At 42.1% G+C, this 19,616-nt stretch overlaps 1 protein-coding gene across 3 annotated transcripts in view; it reads left to right on the top strand.

Moving 5' to 3' along the window:
- Nucleotides 1-6,550: 6,550 nt before the first annotated feature.
- Nucleotides 6,551-19,616, top strand: part of spns3 (SPNS lysolipid transporter 3, sphingosine-1-phosphate (putative)) — a 32,107-nt gene continuing 19,041 nt past the window's right edge. The window contains exons 1-3 of one of the 3 annotated variants that reach the window (XM_014198181.2): nucleotides 6,551-6,686; nucleotides 15,953-16,199; nucleotides 17,342-17,407. In XM_014198181.2, the coding sequence (XP_014053656.1) occupies nucleotides 15,971-16,199; nucleotides 17,342-17,407 (295 nt within the window). In that variant the 5' untranslated portion in view covers nucleotides 6,551-6,686; nucleotides 15,953-15,970. Of the gene's footprint in view, nucleotides 6,687-6,795; nucleotides 6,815-15,952; nucleotides 16,200-17,341; nucleotides 17,408-19,616 lie in introns of those variants that run through there. The other 2 variants (XM_045717391.1, XM_045717392.1) reach the window with 2 other exon arrangements.

Raw genomic sequence — 19,616 nt, 5'->3', positions numbered from 1 at the left:
CACCACAGAAGGGCCAACCTCAAACTCCCCCAAACCACTCTCATAAGCAAGCCTTCCAACTGTCCAACCAAAACCACTGCCTTGTCTACTAGTATATTCCCAACAGTCATCTAGAACAGTAGCAGTGGGATGCTCAACCTCACAGCATTCGACCTAACCCTATAAGCAAATGACAATTTTTTTGTGCCGTATTTTCCATCTACGGACTGAATATACTCTCCTGCAACCTGCCTCACCCAATGTGGTACGGATCTGCTATTTTAATATTTTAGAACCGGAACCCCCATCAGAAGCTAGCCAGCTAACTAGCTACTAGCTAATAGTCAGTTAGCCACTGCTAGCGGTCTTCACCATTAACTCGGACTCCAGCCAGCCTCAGCTTGGTCAATACCTGCCAATCTGCACAGCGCGATATCAACCCAGAGCATATCGGACTGCTTTTTCTCTACCACATCTCCGGATTCCTACTGCAAGCTCTGAACCTTTACACCGGATCATCGCAGCTAGCTAGCTGCAATCCGAATGGCGAACGTCTCTGTCCCAAAGCAAGCACCAGTTAACCTTGAGCTAGCCTCGAGCTAGGCCCATCTCCCGGCTAGCCGAAGAGGTCCACCAGCTAATTCTTGGGCTACAATACCTCTTTTGCCAATTGGCCTGGACCCTTTACTGCTTTACTGCCGACACAGAGCCCCGCCAATCCATCACGACGTGTCTGCCGACGTAATCGCCCGAGGTGGTTTCAACAGGCTCTTCCATTGCGACATTGCCGAAGGCCCATCTGCTAGCCCCGGCCCACTAGCTGTCTGAATCGCCGTGTCTCTAGCTCACCTAGCATAGTAGCGACTACTGAATCGGCTCCCCGACTCACCTATTGCTACTCATTGGACCCTATGATCACTCGGCTACACATGCTTCTCCCTAATGTCAATATGCCTTGTCTATTGCTGTTTTGGTTAGTGATTATTGTCTTATTTAACTGTAGAGCCCCCTGCCAAATATGCCTTACATAGCCCTTTTGTCCCACCCCCCCACACATCCGGGGGCCTCACCTGGCTTAACTGGTGCCTCTAGAGACAAAACCTCTCATCGTCACTCAAAGCCTAGGTTTACCTCCACTGTACTCACATCCTACCATAACCTTGTCTGTACATTATGCCTTGAATCTACTCTTCCGCGCCCAGAAACCTGCTCCTTTTACTCTCTGTTCAGAATGCACCAGACGACCAGTTCTTTTAGCCTTTAGCCATACTCTTATCCTACTCCTCCTTTGTTCCTCTGGTGATGTGGAGGTTAACCCAGGCCCTGCAGCCCCCAGCATCACTCCCACTCCTCAGGCGCTCTCATTTGTTGACTTCTGTAACCGTAAAAGCATTGGTTTCATGCATCTTAACATTAGAAGCCTCCTCCCTAAGTTTGTCTTATTCACTGCTTTAGCACACTCCGCCAACCCGGATGTCCTAGCCGTGTCTGAATCCTGGCTTAGGAAGACCACCAAAGTACTGAAATTTCCATCCCTAACTACAACATTTTCTGACAAGATAGAACTGCCAAAGGGGGCAGAGTTGCAATCTACTGCAGAGATAGCCTGCAGAGTTCTGTCATACTATCCCGATCTGTGCCCAAACAATTCGAGCTTCTACTTTTTAAAAATCCACCTTTCCAGAAACAAGTCTCTCACCGTTGCCGCTTGTTATTGACCCCCCTCGGCCCCCAGTTGTGCCCTGGACACTTCTTCAGAGTTTGTTCTGTTAGGTGACCTAAACTGGGACATGTTTAACACCCCGGCTGTCCTACAATCTAAGCTAGATGACCTCAATCTCACACAAATTATCAAGTAACCTACCAGGTACAACCCAAAATCTAAAACCATGGGCACCCTCTTAGATATCATCCTGACCAACTTGCCCTCTAAATGCACCTCTGCCGTCTTCAACCAGGATCTCAGCGATCACTGCCTCATTGCCTGCGTCCGTAATGGGTCCGCGGTCAAACGACCACCCCTCATCACTGTCAAATGCTCACTAAAACACTTCAGCGAGTAGGCCTTTCTAATCGACCTGGCCCGGGTATCCTGGAAGGATATTTACCTCATCCTGTCAGTAGAGGATACCTGGTTGCTCTTTAAAAGGGCTTTCCTCACCATCTTAAATAAGCATGCCCCATTCAAAAAATGTAAACTAAGAACAGATATAGCCCTTGGTTCAGCCCAAATTTGACTGCCCTTGACCAGCACAAAAACATCCGGTGGCGTTCTGCATTCGCATCGAATAGCCCCCGCGATATGCAACTTTTCAGGGAAGTCAGGAACCAATATACACAATCAGTTAGGAAAGCTATGGCTAGCTTTTTCAAACAGAAATTTGCATCCTGTTGCACTAATTCCAAAAATGTTGGGACACTGTAAAGTCCATGGAGAATAAGAGCACCTCCTCCCAGCTGCCCACTGCACTGAGGCTAGGAAACACTGTCACCACCGATTTATCTACGATAATCGATAATTTCAGTAAGCATTTTTCTACGGCTGGCCATGCTTTCCACCTGGCTACCCCTACCCCGGCCAACAGCTCTGCACCCCCTGCAGCAACTTGCCCAAGCCCCCCCCGCTTCTCCTTCACCCAAATCCAGACAGCTGATGTTCTGAAAGAGGTGCAAAATCTGGATCCCTACAAATCAGCTGGGCTAGACAATCTGGACCCTCTCTTTCTAAAATTACTCACTGAAATTGTTGCAACCCCTATTACTAGCCTGTTATACCTCTCTTTCGTATCGTCTGAGATCCCCAAAGATTGGAAAGCTGCCGCGGTCATCCCCCTCTTCAAAGGGGGAGACACTCTAGACCCAAACGTTTATAGACCTATATCCATCCTGCCCTGCATTTCTAAAATCTTCGAAAGTCAAGTTAACAAACAGATCACTGACCATTTCGAATCCCACCGTACCTTCTCCACTATGCAATCTGCTTTCTGAGCTGGTCATGGGTGCACCTCAGCCACGCTCAAGATCCTAAACGATATCATAACTGCCATCGATAAAAGACAGTACTGTGCAGCCATCCTCATTGACCTGGCCAAGGCTTTCGACTCTGTCAATCACCGCATTCTTATCGGCAGACTCAATAGCCTTGGTTTCTCAAATGACTGCCTCGCCTGTTTCACCAACTACTTCTCAGATAGAGTTCAGTGTGTCACCCCCAACAAGTCAGTTTTTTCTTTATCAGATCCCGGACATTTTTTGACCCATAACCAAAACTGGAAGTCGAGCATCTTCCAGTGCTCTTCTTCAACATTTAGCATACATCACCCAGCTCAGTACCCTTGCTTATTGTAGAGCAGAACTGTCTCCATGCATTTCTCTTGACAGACTTAATGACCCTACGTACTAAAGCTCTCTTCCTTTGAAAATCAACTAGATTCTCAGGAGTCATATTTGCACGCAACACTCTGTAAACCCTATTTAGTTCTCGTATAGCCGCAGTGCACTCTTCAGTCCACCAAGGAACTACCTTCCTTTTCTCACCCACTTCACTCACTGGCACATATACATTCACAGCACTCAAAATCAGAGATCACAGAAGGCTGCACATACATCAACCCGGCCTCTCTAAAGACAAACTGTCCAACAGACTTTAAGTAATGATCACCAAACTTTTCCCAGTCTGCTTTATGAAATCACCATCTTCTGAATGGTACTCTATCTGGGGGCGGCAGGTAGCCTAGTGGTTAGAGTGTAGGGTTTGAGTGTAGCGGCGACAGGTAGCCTAGTGGTTAGAGCGTTGGTCTAGTAACCGAAAGGTTGCTAGATCGAATCCCCGAGCTGACAAGGTAAAAATCTGTCGTTCTTCCCCTGAACAAGGCAGCTTACCCACTGTTCCTAGGCCATCATTTTAAATAAGAATTTGTTCTTAACTGACTAGCCTAGTTAAATAAAGGTTAAATAAAAATCTGGAATAGTAACATAAAAGTTCATGGTACACAAAATTGGGAAATGATCACTTCCAACAGTAGAATCATTCATTACATTACATTCACACATATATGCAATAGAGTTAGAAGCCAGTGTGAGCTCCAGGCAGGATGTAACCCATCTAATAACATCAACTCTTGTACCACATTCATCGTTAAGACATACAGTACATTCGGAAAGTATTCAGACCACTTGACTTTTTCCACATTTTGCAATGTTACAGCCTTATTCTAAAATTGTTTAAATAGTTTCCCCCCCCCCCCCTCATCAATATACACACAATACCCCATAATGACAAAGCAAAAACAGAAGACTAAAATATAACAAAACGTTTGATATAGAAACACCAGATGTTTTATTTTTTTTATGCTGATTAATTATGAAATTATGAAAAATATGAATAACATTCCACCCATGAGGCCACTAGAGGGCGATTTGGTCATGTGACTGCAGGAAAGGAATGGTGTGTTCGATACCACCCATGTACGTTTGCTTGACACCCCCTCATTATCATATTAGAGGAATAAATACATAAATAAATAAATGAAGAAATAATATAAATGAATGAAAATGGGATTTATTATTGAAATAATGAATGATATATTTATATGTGCATTTATTTATTCATGTATTTATGGGTGCATGTATTTATTTATAAATATGGCAGGTTTGATCCTCCATATATCAGGACCACAACCATGGATTCCATTCCAATGAGCACACTGATTAATCTGCAATAATAACTTTCAAATGTAAATATTAATGTCGTGTTTGACGGCTTTTAGGACTAAGCAGTTTATTGAGAGTGCCCTCCTAACACATTTTCAGCAACTTTTTTTAATATCAGTCAGCGACTATAGGCTCTGTGGAAACACTGTAGCACTTTAGAAAGTGACAACTAGGATATTTGTGTACAACATTTTACATTTGAGTCATTTTAGCAGACACTCTTATCCAGAGTGACTTACAGTAGTGAATGCATACATTTCATACATTTTTTATCCGTACTGGTCCCCCATGGGAATTGAACCCACAACCCTGGCATTGCAAACACCATACTCTACCAACTGAACCACACGGGACCAACAACTTAGTCAATATGTTTTACTGTAGGCCTAAACCTGTTTCAAACTAGTAAACCGGAATCATGTAATTAACTTTGGTCAGTTTTGATTATACTGTTTCTCTAAATGGGCATGTAGTAATTTTGGTTTATTTAGATGTTACACGTCTTTATTTCACCTTGATTATCAAGGATTTTAGGAATTTTGTAAGTGAGAATTCACTGTTTTACTTTTCAAGCCAATCAATCAAATGTATTTTATAGAGCCTTTTTTTTTTATATCAGCAGTTGTCACAAAGTGCTTTACAGATACCCAGCCTAAAACCCTAAAGAACAAACAATGCAGGAGCAATTGGCTAGGGAAAAACTCCAGAGAAGGAAAACCTAGAGAGGAACCATGCTCTGATGGCTGGCCAGTCCTCTTCATAAAGGTGCATTAATACAAGCATTTTCTTATCCCTCTTATGTATGTCTGTCCACAGAGCCCAGGATAGGAGTACTCAGAAATGTAATGCATCTATTTTCACCAGTAGATGGAGGAGAAGATGCAGGTCAGTGATCATATCTCCTAAACAAGCTTGGGTAAGTTCATGATACATTGTCACATTTGACTGTACTGTAGGTATGATTAGAAAAAGCCTCTTGAGGGGACATGATATACTGGTGTTAAACAGACAGCTACGTTCTCCAGAACAGATCATGTTTCTACTTTTTGTTTCTTTACTCCTCTACAGCCAAAAGTGTTAAGAAGACAGACAAATAATGAACAAGATTTTGTAGGTGGCAGAGACATGGGTGGTTCTAATAGTCTTTTTGGTAAGGTAATATATATCATTTTTTTATAGTAGAAGGCAATGAAGGATATTGTTTGAGTGCAAGACATTTAACTGACTGCCAAATGGAAATTTAGAGGAGGCATCACATATTATCCATGCTTATTGTTGTGAACAACATACAATATAATTTTGACAACTTCACGGTTGTGCCCAAAGGCTACAGACAAACAGCAGCACTGTCTCTCTGTGTTATTTCATTTCAAAGTTGCATAATGGCCTGTTATGTTGTCCTGGCAACTGCTTTGCAGGATATATAAAGTTAAATTAGTTAGGATATCTGGGCTGTGAAGAGGTATCCCAAATTCTGGTGTCACTTAGTGTTTGCTCCAAGTCCATTCTGTATTTTGAGGGCTTTGAAATCCTAACATTTTGAATGCACAACTAGTCCACTCGATTTATATTCTGAAGTAGCCTAAAGCATTATAAGCCAGTTGAATGACAACAGGCTTTTTTGTACTTCAAAATGACCTTGTATTTGGCTCATGGTAATAGATCATTTTTTGAGCTGTTGGATCCAAACATTTAGTATTGTATGTAGAGTGCAGTAAGAGATAGCAATGTGTTAGTTTCCAAAGTGGCCATTGGCTTATTTTCAACATTGCATCACAGTGAAGAACTGTGTGATTGCATATGCCCAACCCAGAGGGGGCTGGCCCCTCTGCTAACTGTTAACTTAATATCCCAGCAGCATATTACCATTTGAGCCTGAGGAGGATTTCCTGCATGCTCTATGTCTCTGTCTCAGCTTTGGAGACACACACTGTGACTTCCCATCATCACTAGAAACAACATGTTCAAGATTTCAAGACTTCATTAACCAAAATGTAAGATATATTTGATTTATTTTTAATTCAGTCTGTTCGTTTGGGTTAAAGTAGCCTACTGTTGACGTTGCCATTACACTGAGTTCTACAACTGCGTTTTTGACTTGTCATGTCAAGCAAACTCAAAAGTAAGTTATATTCTAACTACAGAACCCATGTCCGTGTGTGTAGGCTATATCATGTTTAAAAAAACATACCCAGTTGCAGTGGTGTAAAGTACTTAAGTAAAAATACTTTAAAGTACTACTTAAGTAGTTATTTAGGGTATTTGTAGTTTACTATTTATATTTTTCTACAACTTTTACTTTTACTTCACTATATTCCTAAAGAAAAATAATGTACTTTTTACTCCACACATTTTCACAGACGCCCAGTAGTAGTCGTTACATTTTGAATGCTTAGCAGGACAGGAAAATGGTCCAATTCATGCAGTTATCAAGAGAATATCCCTGGTCATCCTTACTTTCTCTGATCTGGTGGACTCACTAAACACAAATGCTACGTGTTGGAGTGTGCCACTGGCTATCCGTAAAAAACAAACACAAGAAAAGTGTGCCGTCTGGTTTGCTTATTAGTATAAGGAATTTGAAATGATTTATACTTGAAATGTTACTTTTGATATTTAAGTATATTGGAGCAATTACATTTACTGTTGATAATTAAGTATATTTAAAACAAAATACTTTTAGACTTTTACTCAAGTAGTATTTTAATGGGTGACATTCACTTTTACTTGAGTCATTTTCTATTAAGGTATCTTTACTTTTACTCAAGTATGACAATTGGATACAGTTGTTGGTGTGTTTATGTCTGAACAATGCCATTGTATTGTAGTATGTTGCTCTGGGAAGAAGAAGCTGCACACATAATTACTGTATTGTTGCGATTGACCTGACAGATTCTCTCAGACTTTACTGCTACTGTTGACGTAAACGACCACTGCAGCTATCATTTTAAAAAGCATAAAAATGTGTGATTACATTGCATATGTAACACACAGTAGGATATTAGTGAACTATGTCAATATTAGTAAAATGGCAATGTATTTCATTTGCAAATCGCTGAGGTGTTGAAATAGCTGATACGTCGAGGACAACAAGATTCAAATAATGATATCTTGCCCCAGATTATTTTGAGTACCATTTTTGATTGAATCGAGTTCTAAGTACATCCTACCATTAGGCCTAACAGAGCCTTCTCTTTACATGCTCTAAATCAATAGCTTGAAACACAGAGGACATCCCATCAATCAGATCTCCTACTATATTCAGAGGTTATCATCCTAGAAAAGTCTATAACAAACAGAGGAAAGTTAAACATAAACAGTTTTGAACTCTGGCCACCATTGTTACAACATAAATTGCCTGTTTAACAACACACCTTGTGTCCTGAATGACATAGTGATGCAATTATGGTTGCTTCTTTGCCAGAAAGCCAGGTTGCGGAGGCTGGTGTATCTGTAGAACCTTGAAGCAGCCAAATACTATTGTATGTTGAGACACACTGTAGACGATTGCTAAACTTTTCTTCCTTCCTCTTCATCTAACAACCACATTTATCCGGTTTACAGTGTTTTAAAATAAGTTCCCACTATTCTGATTGGTCTGTATCACAAGGGTGATTTGCAGTGTTTCCTCAAACAAGATGAACATATTTTGGCATTGACTAAAAGTGTCCAATGACGTTTTTTGGGGCGGTGAAACATTTTATTTGTCACATGAGCCAAATACAACGGGTCTAAGCCCTTCCTAACGATGCTGAGTTAAAAAAGAATAATAAAAATAAAAATAGTAACACAAGAGAAATAAAATATACAAGAATGGAGCAACACAGGGAGTACCAGTAGTAGATGGAAAATGTTGTGGAAAAAGTATCCAGCAAACAGGAAAGCGCTCACCCGGAGGTGGCACTCCTACTGACTGGGGACTTTAATGCAAGGAAACGTAAATCGGTCTTACCAAATTTCTATCAGCATGTTAAATGTGCAACCAGAGGGGAAAAAAACTCTGGACCATCTTTACTCCACAGACAGAGACGCATACAAACCTCTCCGTCGCCCTCCATTTGGCAAATCTGACCATAATTCTGTCCTCCTGATTCCTGCTTACAAGCGAAAATGAAAGCAGGAAGCACCAGTGACTCAATCAATAAAAAAGTGATCAGTTGAAGCAAATGGTAAGCTACAGGACTGTTTTGCTAGCACAGACTGGAATATGTTCGTCCGATGGCATTGAGGAGTACACCACATCAGTCATTGGCTTCATCAATAAGTGCATCGATGACGTCATCCCCATAGTGACCGTACGTACATACCCCAACCAGAAGCCATGGATTACAGGCAACATCCGCACTGAGCTAAAGGCTAGAGCTGCTGCTTTCAAGGAGCGGGACTCTAACCCGGAAGCTTATAAGAAATCCCGCTATGCCCGCCGACGAACCATCAAACAGGCAAAGCATCAATACAGGACTAAGATCGAGTCATACTACACCGGCTCTGACGCTCGTCGGATGTGGCAGGGCTTGCAAACCATTACAGACTACAAAGGGAAGCACAACTGAGAGCTGCCCAGTGACGCAAGCCTACCAGATGAGCTAAACTACTTCTATGCTCGCTTCGAGGCAAATAACACTGAAACATGCATGAGAGCACCAGCTGTTCTGGAAGACTGTGTGATCACGCTCTCCGCAGCCGATGTGGGTAAGACCTTTAAACAGGTCAACATTCACAAGGCCGCAGGGCCAGACAGATTACCAGGATGTGTACTCAGAGCATGCACTGACCAACTGGCAAGTCAAAATCAAATCAAATTTATTTTTATATAGCCCTTCGTACATCAGCTGATATTCTCAAAGTGCTGTACAGAAACCCAGCCTAAAACCCCAAACAGAAAGCAAAGCATGTGAAAGAAGCACGGTGGCTAGGAAAAACTCCCTAGGAAAAACTCCCTAGAAAGGCCAAAAACCTAGGAAGAAACCTAGAGAGGAACCAGGCTATGAGGGGTGGCCAGTCCTCTTCTGGCTGTGCAGGGTGGATATTATAACAGAACATAGTCAAGATGTTAAAATGTTCATAAATGACCAGCATGGTCAAATAATAATAATCATAGTAGTTGTCGATGGGTGCAACAAGCACGTCCGGTGAACAGGTCAGGGTTCCATAGCCGCAGGCAGAACAGTTGAAACTGGAGCAGCAGCACGGCCAGGTGGACTGGGGACAGCAAGGAGTCATCATACCAGGTAGTCCTGAGGCATGGTCCTAGGGCTCAGGTCCTCCGAGAGAAAGACAGAAAGAGAGAAAGAGAGAATTAGAGAGAGCATATTTAAATACACACAGGACACCGGATAAGACAAGAGAAATACTCCAGATGTAACAGACTGACCCTAGCCCCCCGACACATAAACTACTGCAGCATAAATACTGGAGGCTGAGACAGGAGGGATCAGAAGACACTGTGGCCCCATCCGATGATACCCCCGGACAGGGCCAAACAGGCAGGATATAACCCCACCCACTTTGCCAAAGCACAGCCCCCACACCACTAGAGGGATGTCTCCAACCAGCAACTTACCGTCCTAAGACAAGGCCGAGTATAGCCCACAACGATCTCCGCCATGGCACAACCCAAGGGGGGGGGGGCGCCAACCCAAGTGTCTTCACTGACATTTTCAACCTCTCTCGGTCCGAGTCTGTAATACCAACATGTTTTATTAAGTAGACCACCATAGTCCCTGTGCCCAAAAACACTAAGGTAACCTGCCTAAATGACTACCGACCCGTAGCACTCACATCTGTAGCCATGAAGTTCTTCGAAAGGAAGGTCATGACTACATCAACACCATTATCCCAGAAACCTTAGACCCACTCCAATTTGCATACTGCCCTAACAGATCTACAGATGATGCCATCTCTATTGCACTCCACACTGCCCTTTCCCACCTGGACAAAAGGAACACCTATGTGAGAATGCTATTCTTTGACTCCAGCTCAGCATTCAACACCATAGTGCCCTCAAAGCTCATCAATATGCTAAGGGCCTGGGACTAAACACCTCCCTCTGCAACTGGATCCTGGACTTCCTGACAGGCCGCCCCCCAGATGGTAAGGGTAGGTAACAACACATCCGCCATGCTGATCCTCAACACGGGCCCCTCAGGGGTGCGTGCTCAGTCCCCTCCTGTACTCCCTGTTCACTCATGACTGCACGGCCAGGCATGACTCCAACACCATCATTAAGTTTGCCGATGACACAACAGTGGTAGGCCTGATCACCGGCAATGATGAGACAGCCTACAGGGAAGAGGTCAGAGACCTGGCTGTGTGGTGCAAGGACAACAACCTCTCCCTCAACGTGATCAAGAGAAAGGAGATGATTGTGGACTACAAGAAAAAGAGGACCGAGCACACCCCCATTCTCATCAACGGGGCTGTAGTGGAGCAGGTTGAGAGCTTCAAGTTCCTTGGCGTCCACATCACCAACAAACTAACATGGTCCAAGAACACCAAGACAATCGTGAAGAGGGCATGACAAAACCTATTCCCCCTCAGGAGACTGAAAAGATTTGGCATGGGTCCTCAGATCCTCAAAAGGTTCTCCAGCTGCACCATCGAGAGCATCCTGGCTGGTTGCATCACTGCCTGGTGTGGCAACTGACCACAAGGCACGACATAGGGTAGTGCGTACCGCCCAGTACATCACTGGGGCAAAGTTTCCTGCCATCCAGGACCTCTATACCAGGCGATGTCAGTCATAGACTGTTCTCTCTGCTACTGCACGGCAAGCGGTACCGGAGCACCAAGTCTAGGTCCAAGAGGCTTCTAAACAGCTTCTACCCCCAAGCCATAAGACTTCTGAACATCTAATCAAATGGCTACCCAGACTATTTGCATTGCCCCCCCATCCCACCCCCCTCCCCTCTTTTACACCGCTGCTACTCTCTGTTTATTATCTATGCATAGTCACTTTAATAACTCTACCTACATGTACATATTACCTCGATTACCTCGACTAACCGGTGTCCCCGCACATTGACTCTGTACCGGTACCCTACTGTATATAGTCTCGCTATTGTTATTTTACTGCTGCTCTTTAATTAATTGTTACTTTAATTTCTTATTCGCATTTATTTATTTTATTCATTCATAAATTGCATTGTTGGTTAGGGGCTTGTAAGTAAGCATTTCACTGTAAGGTCTACAGCTGTTGTATTCGGCACATGTGACTAATAACAAGATGTATTTGAGGATGAAGGCAGGGTCAAGTGACTAGGCATCAGGATAGATAATATAATAAGGTATTTGAGGTAGATACTGCATGTACATGAAGGCAGGGTAAAGTGACTAGACATCAGGATAGATAAGGTATTAGAGGTAGATATGTACATGAAGGCAGGGTTAAGTGACTAGGCATCAGGATAAATAATAATAAGGTATTTGAGGTAGATATGTACATGAAGGCAGGGTAAAGTGTTTTTCTTGCTATACTTTATTTACTTTGCCACCATGGCATTTTTTTGTATTTACCTCCCTTATCTCACATCATTTGCTCACATTGTATATAGTCTTATTTATTTATTTTTTCTACTGCACCATTGATTGTATGTTGTTTTACTCCATGTGTAACTCTGTGTTTTTGTATGTTGTCGAACTGCTTTGCTTTATCTTGGCCAGGTCGCAATTGTAAATGAGAACTTGTTCTCAACTTGCCTAACTGGTTAAATAAAGGTGAAATAAATAAATAAAATAAAAAAAAGTGACTAGGCATCAGGATAAATAATAATAAGGTATTTGAGGTAGATATGTACACGAAGGCAGGGTAAAGTGACTAGACATCAGGATAGATAATAATAAGGTATTTGAGGTAGATATGTACATGAAGGCAGGGTAAAGTGACTAGACATCAGGATAGATAATAATAAGGTATTTGAGGTAGATATGTACTGTCCATGAAGGCAGGGTAAAGTGACTAGGCATCAGGATAGATAATAATAAGGTATTTGAGGTAGATATGTACATGAAGGCAGGGTAAAGTGACTAGGCATCAGGATAGATAATAATAAGGTATTTGAGGTAGATATGTACACGAAGGCAGGGTAAAGTGACTAGACATCAGGATAGATAATAATAAGGTATTTGAGGTAGATATGTACATGAAGGCAGGGTAAAGTGACTAGGCATCAGGATAGATAATAATAAGGTATTTGTGGTAGATATGTACATGAAGGCAGGGTAAAGTGACTAGGCATCAGGATAGATAATATAATAAGGTATTTGTGGTAGATATGTACATGAAGGCAGGGTAAAGTGACTAGGCATCAGGATAGATAATAATAAGGTATTTGTGGTAGATATGTACATGAAGGCAGGGTAAAGTGACTAGACATCAGGATAGATAATAATAAGGTATTTGAGGTAGATATGTACATGAAGGCAGGGTAAAGTGACTAGGCATCAGGATAGATAATAATAAGGTATTTGAGGTAGATATGTACATGAAGGCAGGGTAAAGTGACTAGACATCAGGATAGATAATAATAAGGTATTTGAGGTAGATATGTACATGAAGGCAGGGTAAAGTGACTAGGCATCAGGATAGATAATAATAAGGTATTTGTGGTAGATATGTACATGAAGGCAGGGTAAAGTATCTCATAGAAGAAAGCATCATAGCGAGCTAAACAGCGCCCCTCTTTCTCTCTACATGTAAGCCATCTATCTGATACTGTCTCTGCCAAACAAGTATGACATTGTTGCTGCCCGTAGCATTGAATACAAGGAAAGCCGGTGAGAATTTGGCTTCCCTTGGCAACAACAAAAAAAGTATAAAAATGTGCCAGTCAGCATTGAGCTGAACTGAGCTCACTCAACTGTAAATGGTCCTGGCGAAAATAAAAATATGTCAAGGGAAATCCGTTTTTATTTGGCGTCTCTCCTATCAAATCGCTTTCAGAGCATACGTCATTGACAGAAACAACTTGAATTGTTACATCTCGTTGTGTTGTTGTCCTCCGGTGGCTGGCTTGCTAAAATTGTCCCTTTCCTAAATTAGCCATGGGTGGAGATAGGGATTTGGACTTGTGGTTTTACTTCATTCTCCGTACTGGTTAGTGATTATAACATGATTCTGATCCAACCATTAATTCATACATTGTTGTGCCCCTGGCCTGAGAAGATATGTACAGAAGCTTGATGTAGAAAGCTTATGTTAACTAGCTAACATTGCCCATGAATGGAAGTTAGGCTAGCGAGCAAACATGCCAAGTAGCCTTGGACAACAAAGAATAAAAGCATGTACAGTATGACAGAGTGATAGACCGTTTTGTCAACATGAAAGAGAGGAGGATGGCATTGGCGTTTCTCTACAAGCAGGGTGAGTCAACTGGCTTCGCCAGAGCACATGCCTCTTTGTCCTTCCAGTCTCCAAAGTGCCCTTTTGGGTGGGTGGTGGTGGAATTTCCCCCCAAAAGTATATATTTTTTGCATACATTTTTTGTAATTGTTGTTTGGAACCCATTGCCCACAAGTCATTGTCAAGTTCGCCACCCCGTCCGTTGGTTGCACTGGTTGATCTGCCCTGTACAAGTCTGCCATGTATGGAGATTGCGCCGTTATCCAAACATGCATGGCTTGAGAGATGCGTTCACCGGTCGAGTGTGTGTAGCTAGCAACCTACTTTAAATATCAACAGTACTGCCACAACAGCATAACATTTGATTTCACTTGATTTACCATACATCTTCATCAATATACGGTCTGGTTGGCTGATATGCGCAGCAGAGAGATATAGAGCGTCTTTCATTTTGAGCACCTGCTCCCTGAAAGGTCTGTGCACTGCCCTCTTAAAGGCTGACCAGAGACTGCAGCCTGGTCTCATAGACTAGACGTAACATAGTAAACGTTCATGGAAGGTTACTTTAGGGTGGTTGGTTAGAGTGTATCAGACTGGTTCCATAGACTACACATAACATAGTAAACGTAATTCCGGTATACTCAAATTAGTATGATATGTTATGTATTATAAACTGGGTGGTACGAGCCCTGAATGCTGATTGGCTAAAAGCCGTGGTATATCAGGTATATTTTTACCCTTCGAATTACTTTGGTAAGTAGTTTATAATAGCAATAAGGTACCTCGGGGGTTTGTTTACATAAGGCCAATATACCACGGCTAAGGGCTGTATCCAGGCATTCCGCTTTGCATCATGCATAAGAACAGCCCTTAGCCGTGGTATATTTGTCATACACCACACCCACTTGGGCCTTATTGCTTAATTGTATGGTTACATAACACAGAAGGTTACTTAAGGAAAAAACTAAAAGTAGGGTGGTTGGTCAGACGAACATCTAGCAACCCAAAGCTGGCGAATTCGAATCTCATCACGGACATATTTAGCACTTTAGCTATTTAGCAATTTCACAGCTACTCAGTACTCACAACTTTTTAGCTACTTTGCAACTACTTAGCATGTTGGCTAACCCTTACCTTAACCCTTTAACCTAACTCCTAACCTTAACCCCTAACCCCTAGAGCTAGCTAACATTAGCGTTAGCAACCTAACTAACGTTAGCGACAACAAATTGCTATCGTAACATATTGTATGAATTGCAATTGATAACATATTGCATATCATACAAATTGTAAAGTAATCAGGGCATAATGAGAAGCCACGCCCCCCTGAATCAGTTTCCTAGATGTTGTTGTTTACTTTCTCACTCTATTTCCAGTAACTCAGTTATGACTGAGATTTCATCTTAAATGTATATTTGAGGGCCAGATTATGGTAGACTAATTCCTCGTGGACAGATCTACTTAAACATAACTGGTACCGTAGAATTTGTCAGGAAGGAATGGGATGTGTGTGCTAATGAGCAGCATTAGTTCCGCTGTTTGGGTTTTTCCTTCACTGGTTATTTGGACAAATCATGATTTCGCAGGTGTTAGCATCTTTCGTATTTTCAGAGGGGAGGGGACATTCGGCCTGGGTTAACTGAGATTAGCTAGACTCAAACCTGTAGACGTCACATACACACTCTTGATTTTTTACCAGTGGTATCTATGAATAAATGTCATAAAACAATAGCCTTTCTCATCACCGGAACTCTGAGGAGCATGTCACTCTTAGTCAGAGGCTGTATGTCAAACTTAAAGGTGCAATCTGCAATACATGTAGTTGTATCTATAGCTCCATATATGAATTTGGGAGTTGATACAGTTTGCCCCACCCCTCAGATTGTGTCACCCTCTTCATATGTTACCTTCCTTGTTCAGATCTCAGGGTTGGGAGCCATGGAGACGAATGGGTCAGTGATGTCTCTGCCGGATGGAGAGAAGACTCGTCTGAGTTCAGTTTCCAATGAAACTTCCACACGCTACGGTTCCATAGCTGACAGCCTTCCTACTGATGAACCATCCACAGTGGAGACAACAGTCCTCTCTCCACGACGCTCCTATATAACAGTAGCTGTGCTCTGTTATGTCAACTTAATCAATTACATGGACCGATACACAATCGCAGGTGAGAGTCTTTCAGCACTTCCCTTGAAAATAGCTAACACCTTCAGTCAAGCTTGCAAAATCCCCTTTTTGTGGTGGCACTGGCCACTTTTCAGTCAAGCGCTTGCACAACGGCACATCAGGGATTCGAGCCAGCAACCTTTCACTTACTGACCAAAACGCTCATAACTGCTAAGTTTCCTGCCACTAACCTACATCAAGCTTGTGACTCTATAAACTTGTTGGATGCATTTGCAGTTTGTTTTGTTTTAGATAATACATTGGCATTTCCAGTGGCGATTTTAGCATGTAAATCTTGGTGGGGCAAAAAAATGTAATAAAGTGGGATGCATGCCAGCAAAGCCACTACACAACACAACACAACACTGAACATTAATTGCACTACAATGGTGACAAACGGTGCCCACAAACTGTTAGGGCCTACATAAAGCTGTCCCAACAGCAGTCCCAACATCTTACTACTGCTACACCTGGCTGTCAGCGGAGCCTTGTCTGGCAGTGAAACAGTTAATTCAGCCTCATTTACTGCCTTTTAAAAAAACATAGCTGATATGGCTGAACAAATGTGGTTTCTAATGACAATTGAGATGTACAAACTCTGGCATAAGGGGACGACAAGCGGATAAGAGGCCATCTGTAATTTCGATTAAGACATTAATGAGCGAGCTAGGACAGACGTAGTCAATATAACTATTTGTTTAGTGCTTTTGAAATGTACAGCAACAGAATTCAGAAAATGGTCCGTTCTTACAGTGTTCTCCCTGTACACCAAGTCAGAACCGTAGGATAAATAAAGGGGGCTTATACGCAGACAATGAAAGCTCTTAAAAAATTAAATGATTACATTTCTCTAAAACAGGTTATAGGCTACATGTGCACCACCAAGTCAGAACAGTAGGTGAAATTAAGAGGGGTAAATAGACCAAATTATTAGAGAACATTACCAACACCTAAGCTCCTTATTTTCCGCTGGCTGCTCCACCATCACAAAAAGCACTGAGCTAGGCTGAAACACCTGCATTTTGGAGCTGCCTCACCCGACCTGAATGACGGGTCGCCACTGGGCATTTATGATGCTGATAAGTATTGGAGGGTCCCTTTTGTACTAACTAATGCAATACTGTTTCTCTTTTTTTCTCACAGGGGTCCTTCTCAGTATCCAGAAGTTCTTTGATATAACTGACAGCACATCTGGACTACTACAGACAGGTATATGATGATTCAAATTTACATTCACTTCACACCCTTTTCTGTTAATGTGTTTACAACCACAACCGCATTATGCTGAGGGTGCAGACTACAGATACCCTCACATTACAGGAAGACAGGAAGAAAATAGATCAACGATTACTTCACTTCCTGTGCAATATGCATTGATACCAACTCAGATTATCTGATTTTACAGTGCCTTCAGAAACTATTCACACGACTTGACTTTCTCCACATGTTGTTGTGTTACAACTTGAATTTAAAATGGATTACATTGAGATGTTTTGGTTACTGGCCTACACAAAATACCCTATCATATCAAAGTGTACATTTTTACAAATTAATTAAAAATGAAAAACTGAAATGTCTTGAGTCAATAAATATTCCACCCCTTTGTTATGGCAAGCATAAATAAGTTCTAGAGTAAAAATGTACGTAACAACTCACATAATAAGTTGCATGGACTCATAATACAGTGCCTTGCAAAAGTAATCATCCCCCTTTGCATTTTTTTGTTGTTGTTGCATTTCAACCTGTAATTTAAATTGATTTTTATTTGGACTTCATGTGGACATACACAAAATAGTCCAAATTGGTGATGTGAAATGGGAAGATTACTTACACACATTATCTTTCACATGATCTCAGTATATATACACCTGTTCTGAAAGGCCCCAGAGTCTGCAACACCACTAAGCAAGGGGCACCACCAAGCAGCGGCACCATGAAGACCAAGGAGCTCTCCAAACAGGTCAGGGACAAAGTTGTGGAGAAGTACAGATCTGGGTTGGGTTATAAAAAAATATCAGAAACTTTGAACATTAAATCTATTATTAAAAAATGGAAAGAATACGGAACCACAACAAACCTGCCAAGAGAGGGCCACCCACCAAAACTCACGGACCAGGCAAGGAGGACATGAATCAGAGAGTCAACAAAGAGACCAAAGATAACCCTGAAGGAGCTGCAAAGCTCCACAGCGGAGATTGGAGTATCTGTCCATAGGACCACCTTAAGCCGTACACTCCACAGAGCTGGGCTTTACGGAAGAGTGGCCAGAAAAAAATAAACAAACACGTGGTGTTTGCCAAAAGGCATGTGGGAGACTACCCAAACATATGGAAGAAAGTACTCTGGTCAGATGAGACTAAAATTGAGCTTATTGGCCATCAAGGAAAACACTATGTCTGGCGCAAACCCAACACCTCACATCACCCCAGGAACACCATCCCCACAGTGAAGCATGGTGGTGGCAGCATCCTGCTGTGGGGATGTTTTTCATCAGCAGGGACTGGGAAACTGGTCAGAATTGAAGGAATGATGGATGGCGCTAAAAACAGGGAAATTATTGAGGGAAACCTGTTTTAGTCTTCCAGAGATTTGAGAATGGAACGGAGGTTCACTTTCCAGCAGGACAATGACCCTAAGAATACTGCTGAAGCAACACTCGAGGGGTTTAAGGGGAAACATTTAAATGTCTTGGAATGGCCTAGTCAAAGCCCAGACCTCAATCCAATTGAGAATATGTGGTATGACTTAAAGATTGCTGTACACCAGCGGAACCCATCCAACTTGATGGAGCTGGAGCAGTTTTGCCTTGATGAATGGATTTTTTTTCCCCCAGGTGCTAGATGTGCCAAGCTTATAGAGACATACCCCAAGAGACTTGCAGCTGTAATTGCTGCAAAATGTGGCTCTACAAAGTTTTGAACTGGGGGGGGTGAATAGTTATGCACGCTCCAATTGTTCGTTTCACACAAAACATATATTTTGCATCTTCAAAGTGGTAGGCATGTTGTGTAAATTAAATGATACAAACCCCCCAAAAATCTATTTTTAATTCCAGGTTGTAAAGCAACAAAATAGGAAAAATTCCAAGGGGGGTGAATACATTCGCAAGCCACTGTAAGTGTGCAATAATAGTCTTTAACATGATTATTTTAATAACATAATTTCTGTACCCCAGACATACAATTATCAAGCGATGAATTTCAAACCCATATTTATCCACAAAGGCCAGGGAGGTTTTCCAATGCCTTGCAAAGTAGGGCACCTATTGGTAGATGGGTAAAAAAAAGAAGCAGACATTGTATATCCCTTTGAACATGGTGAAATTATTAATTACACTTTGGATGGTGTATCAATACACCCAGTCACTACAAAGATACAGGTGTCCTTCCTAACTCAGTTGCCAGGGAGAAAGGAAACC

Source organism: Salmo salar, chromosome ssa04 (genome assembly GCF_905237065.1).
Source record: "Salmo salar chromosome ssa04, Ssal_v3.1, whole genome shotgun sequence".
Lineage (NCBI taxonomy): Eukaryota > Metazoa > Chordata > Actinopteri > Salmoniformes > Salmonidae > Salmo > Salmo salar.
Note: the sequence above shows the minus strand (reverse complement) of the source record. Positions and strands in the feature narration are given on the sequence as shown.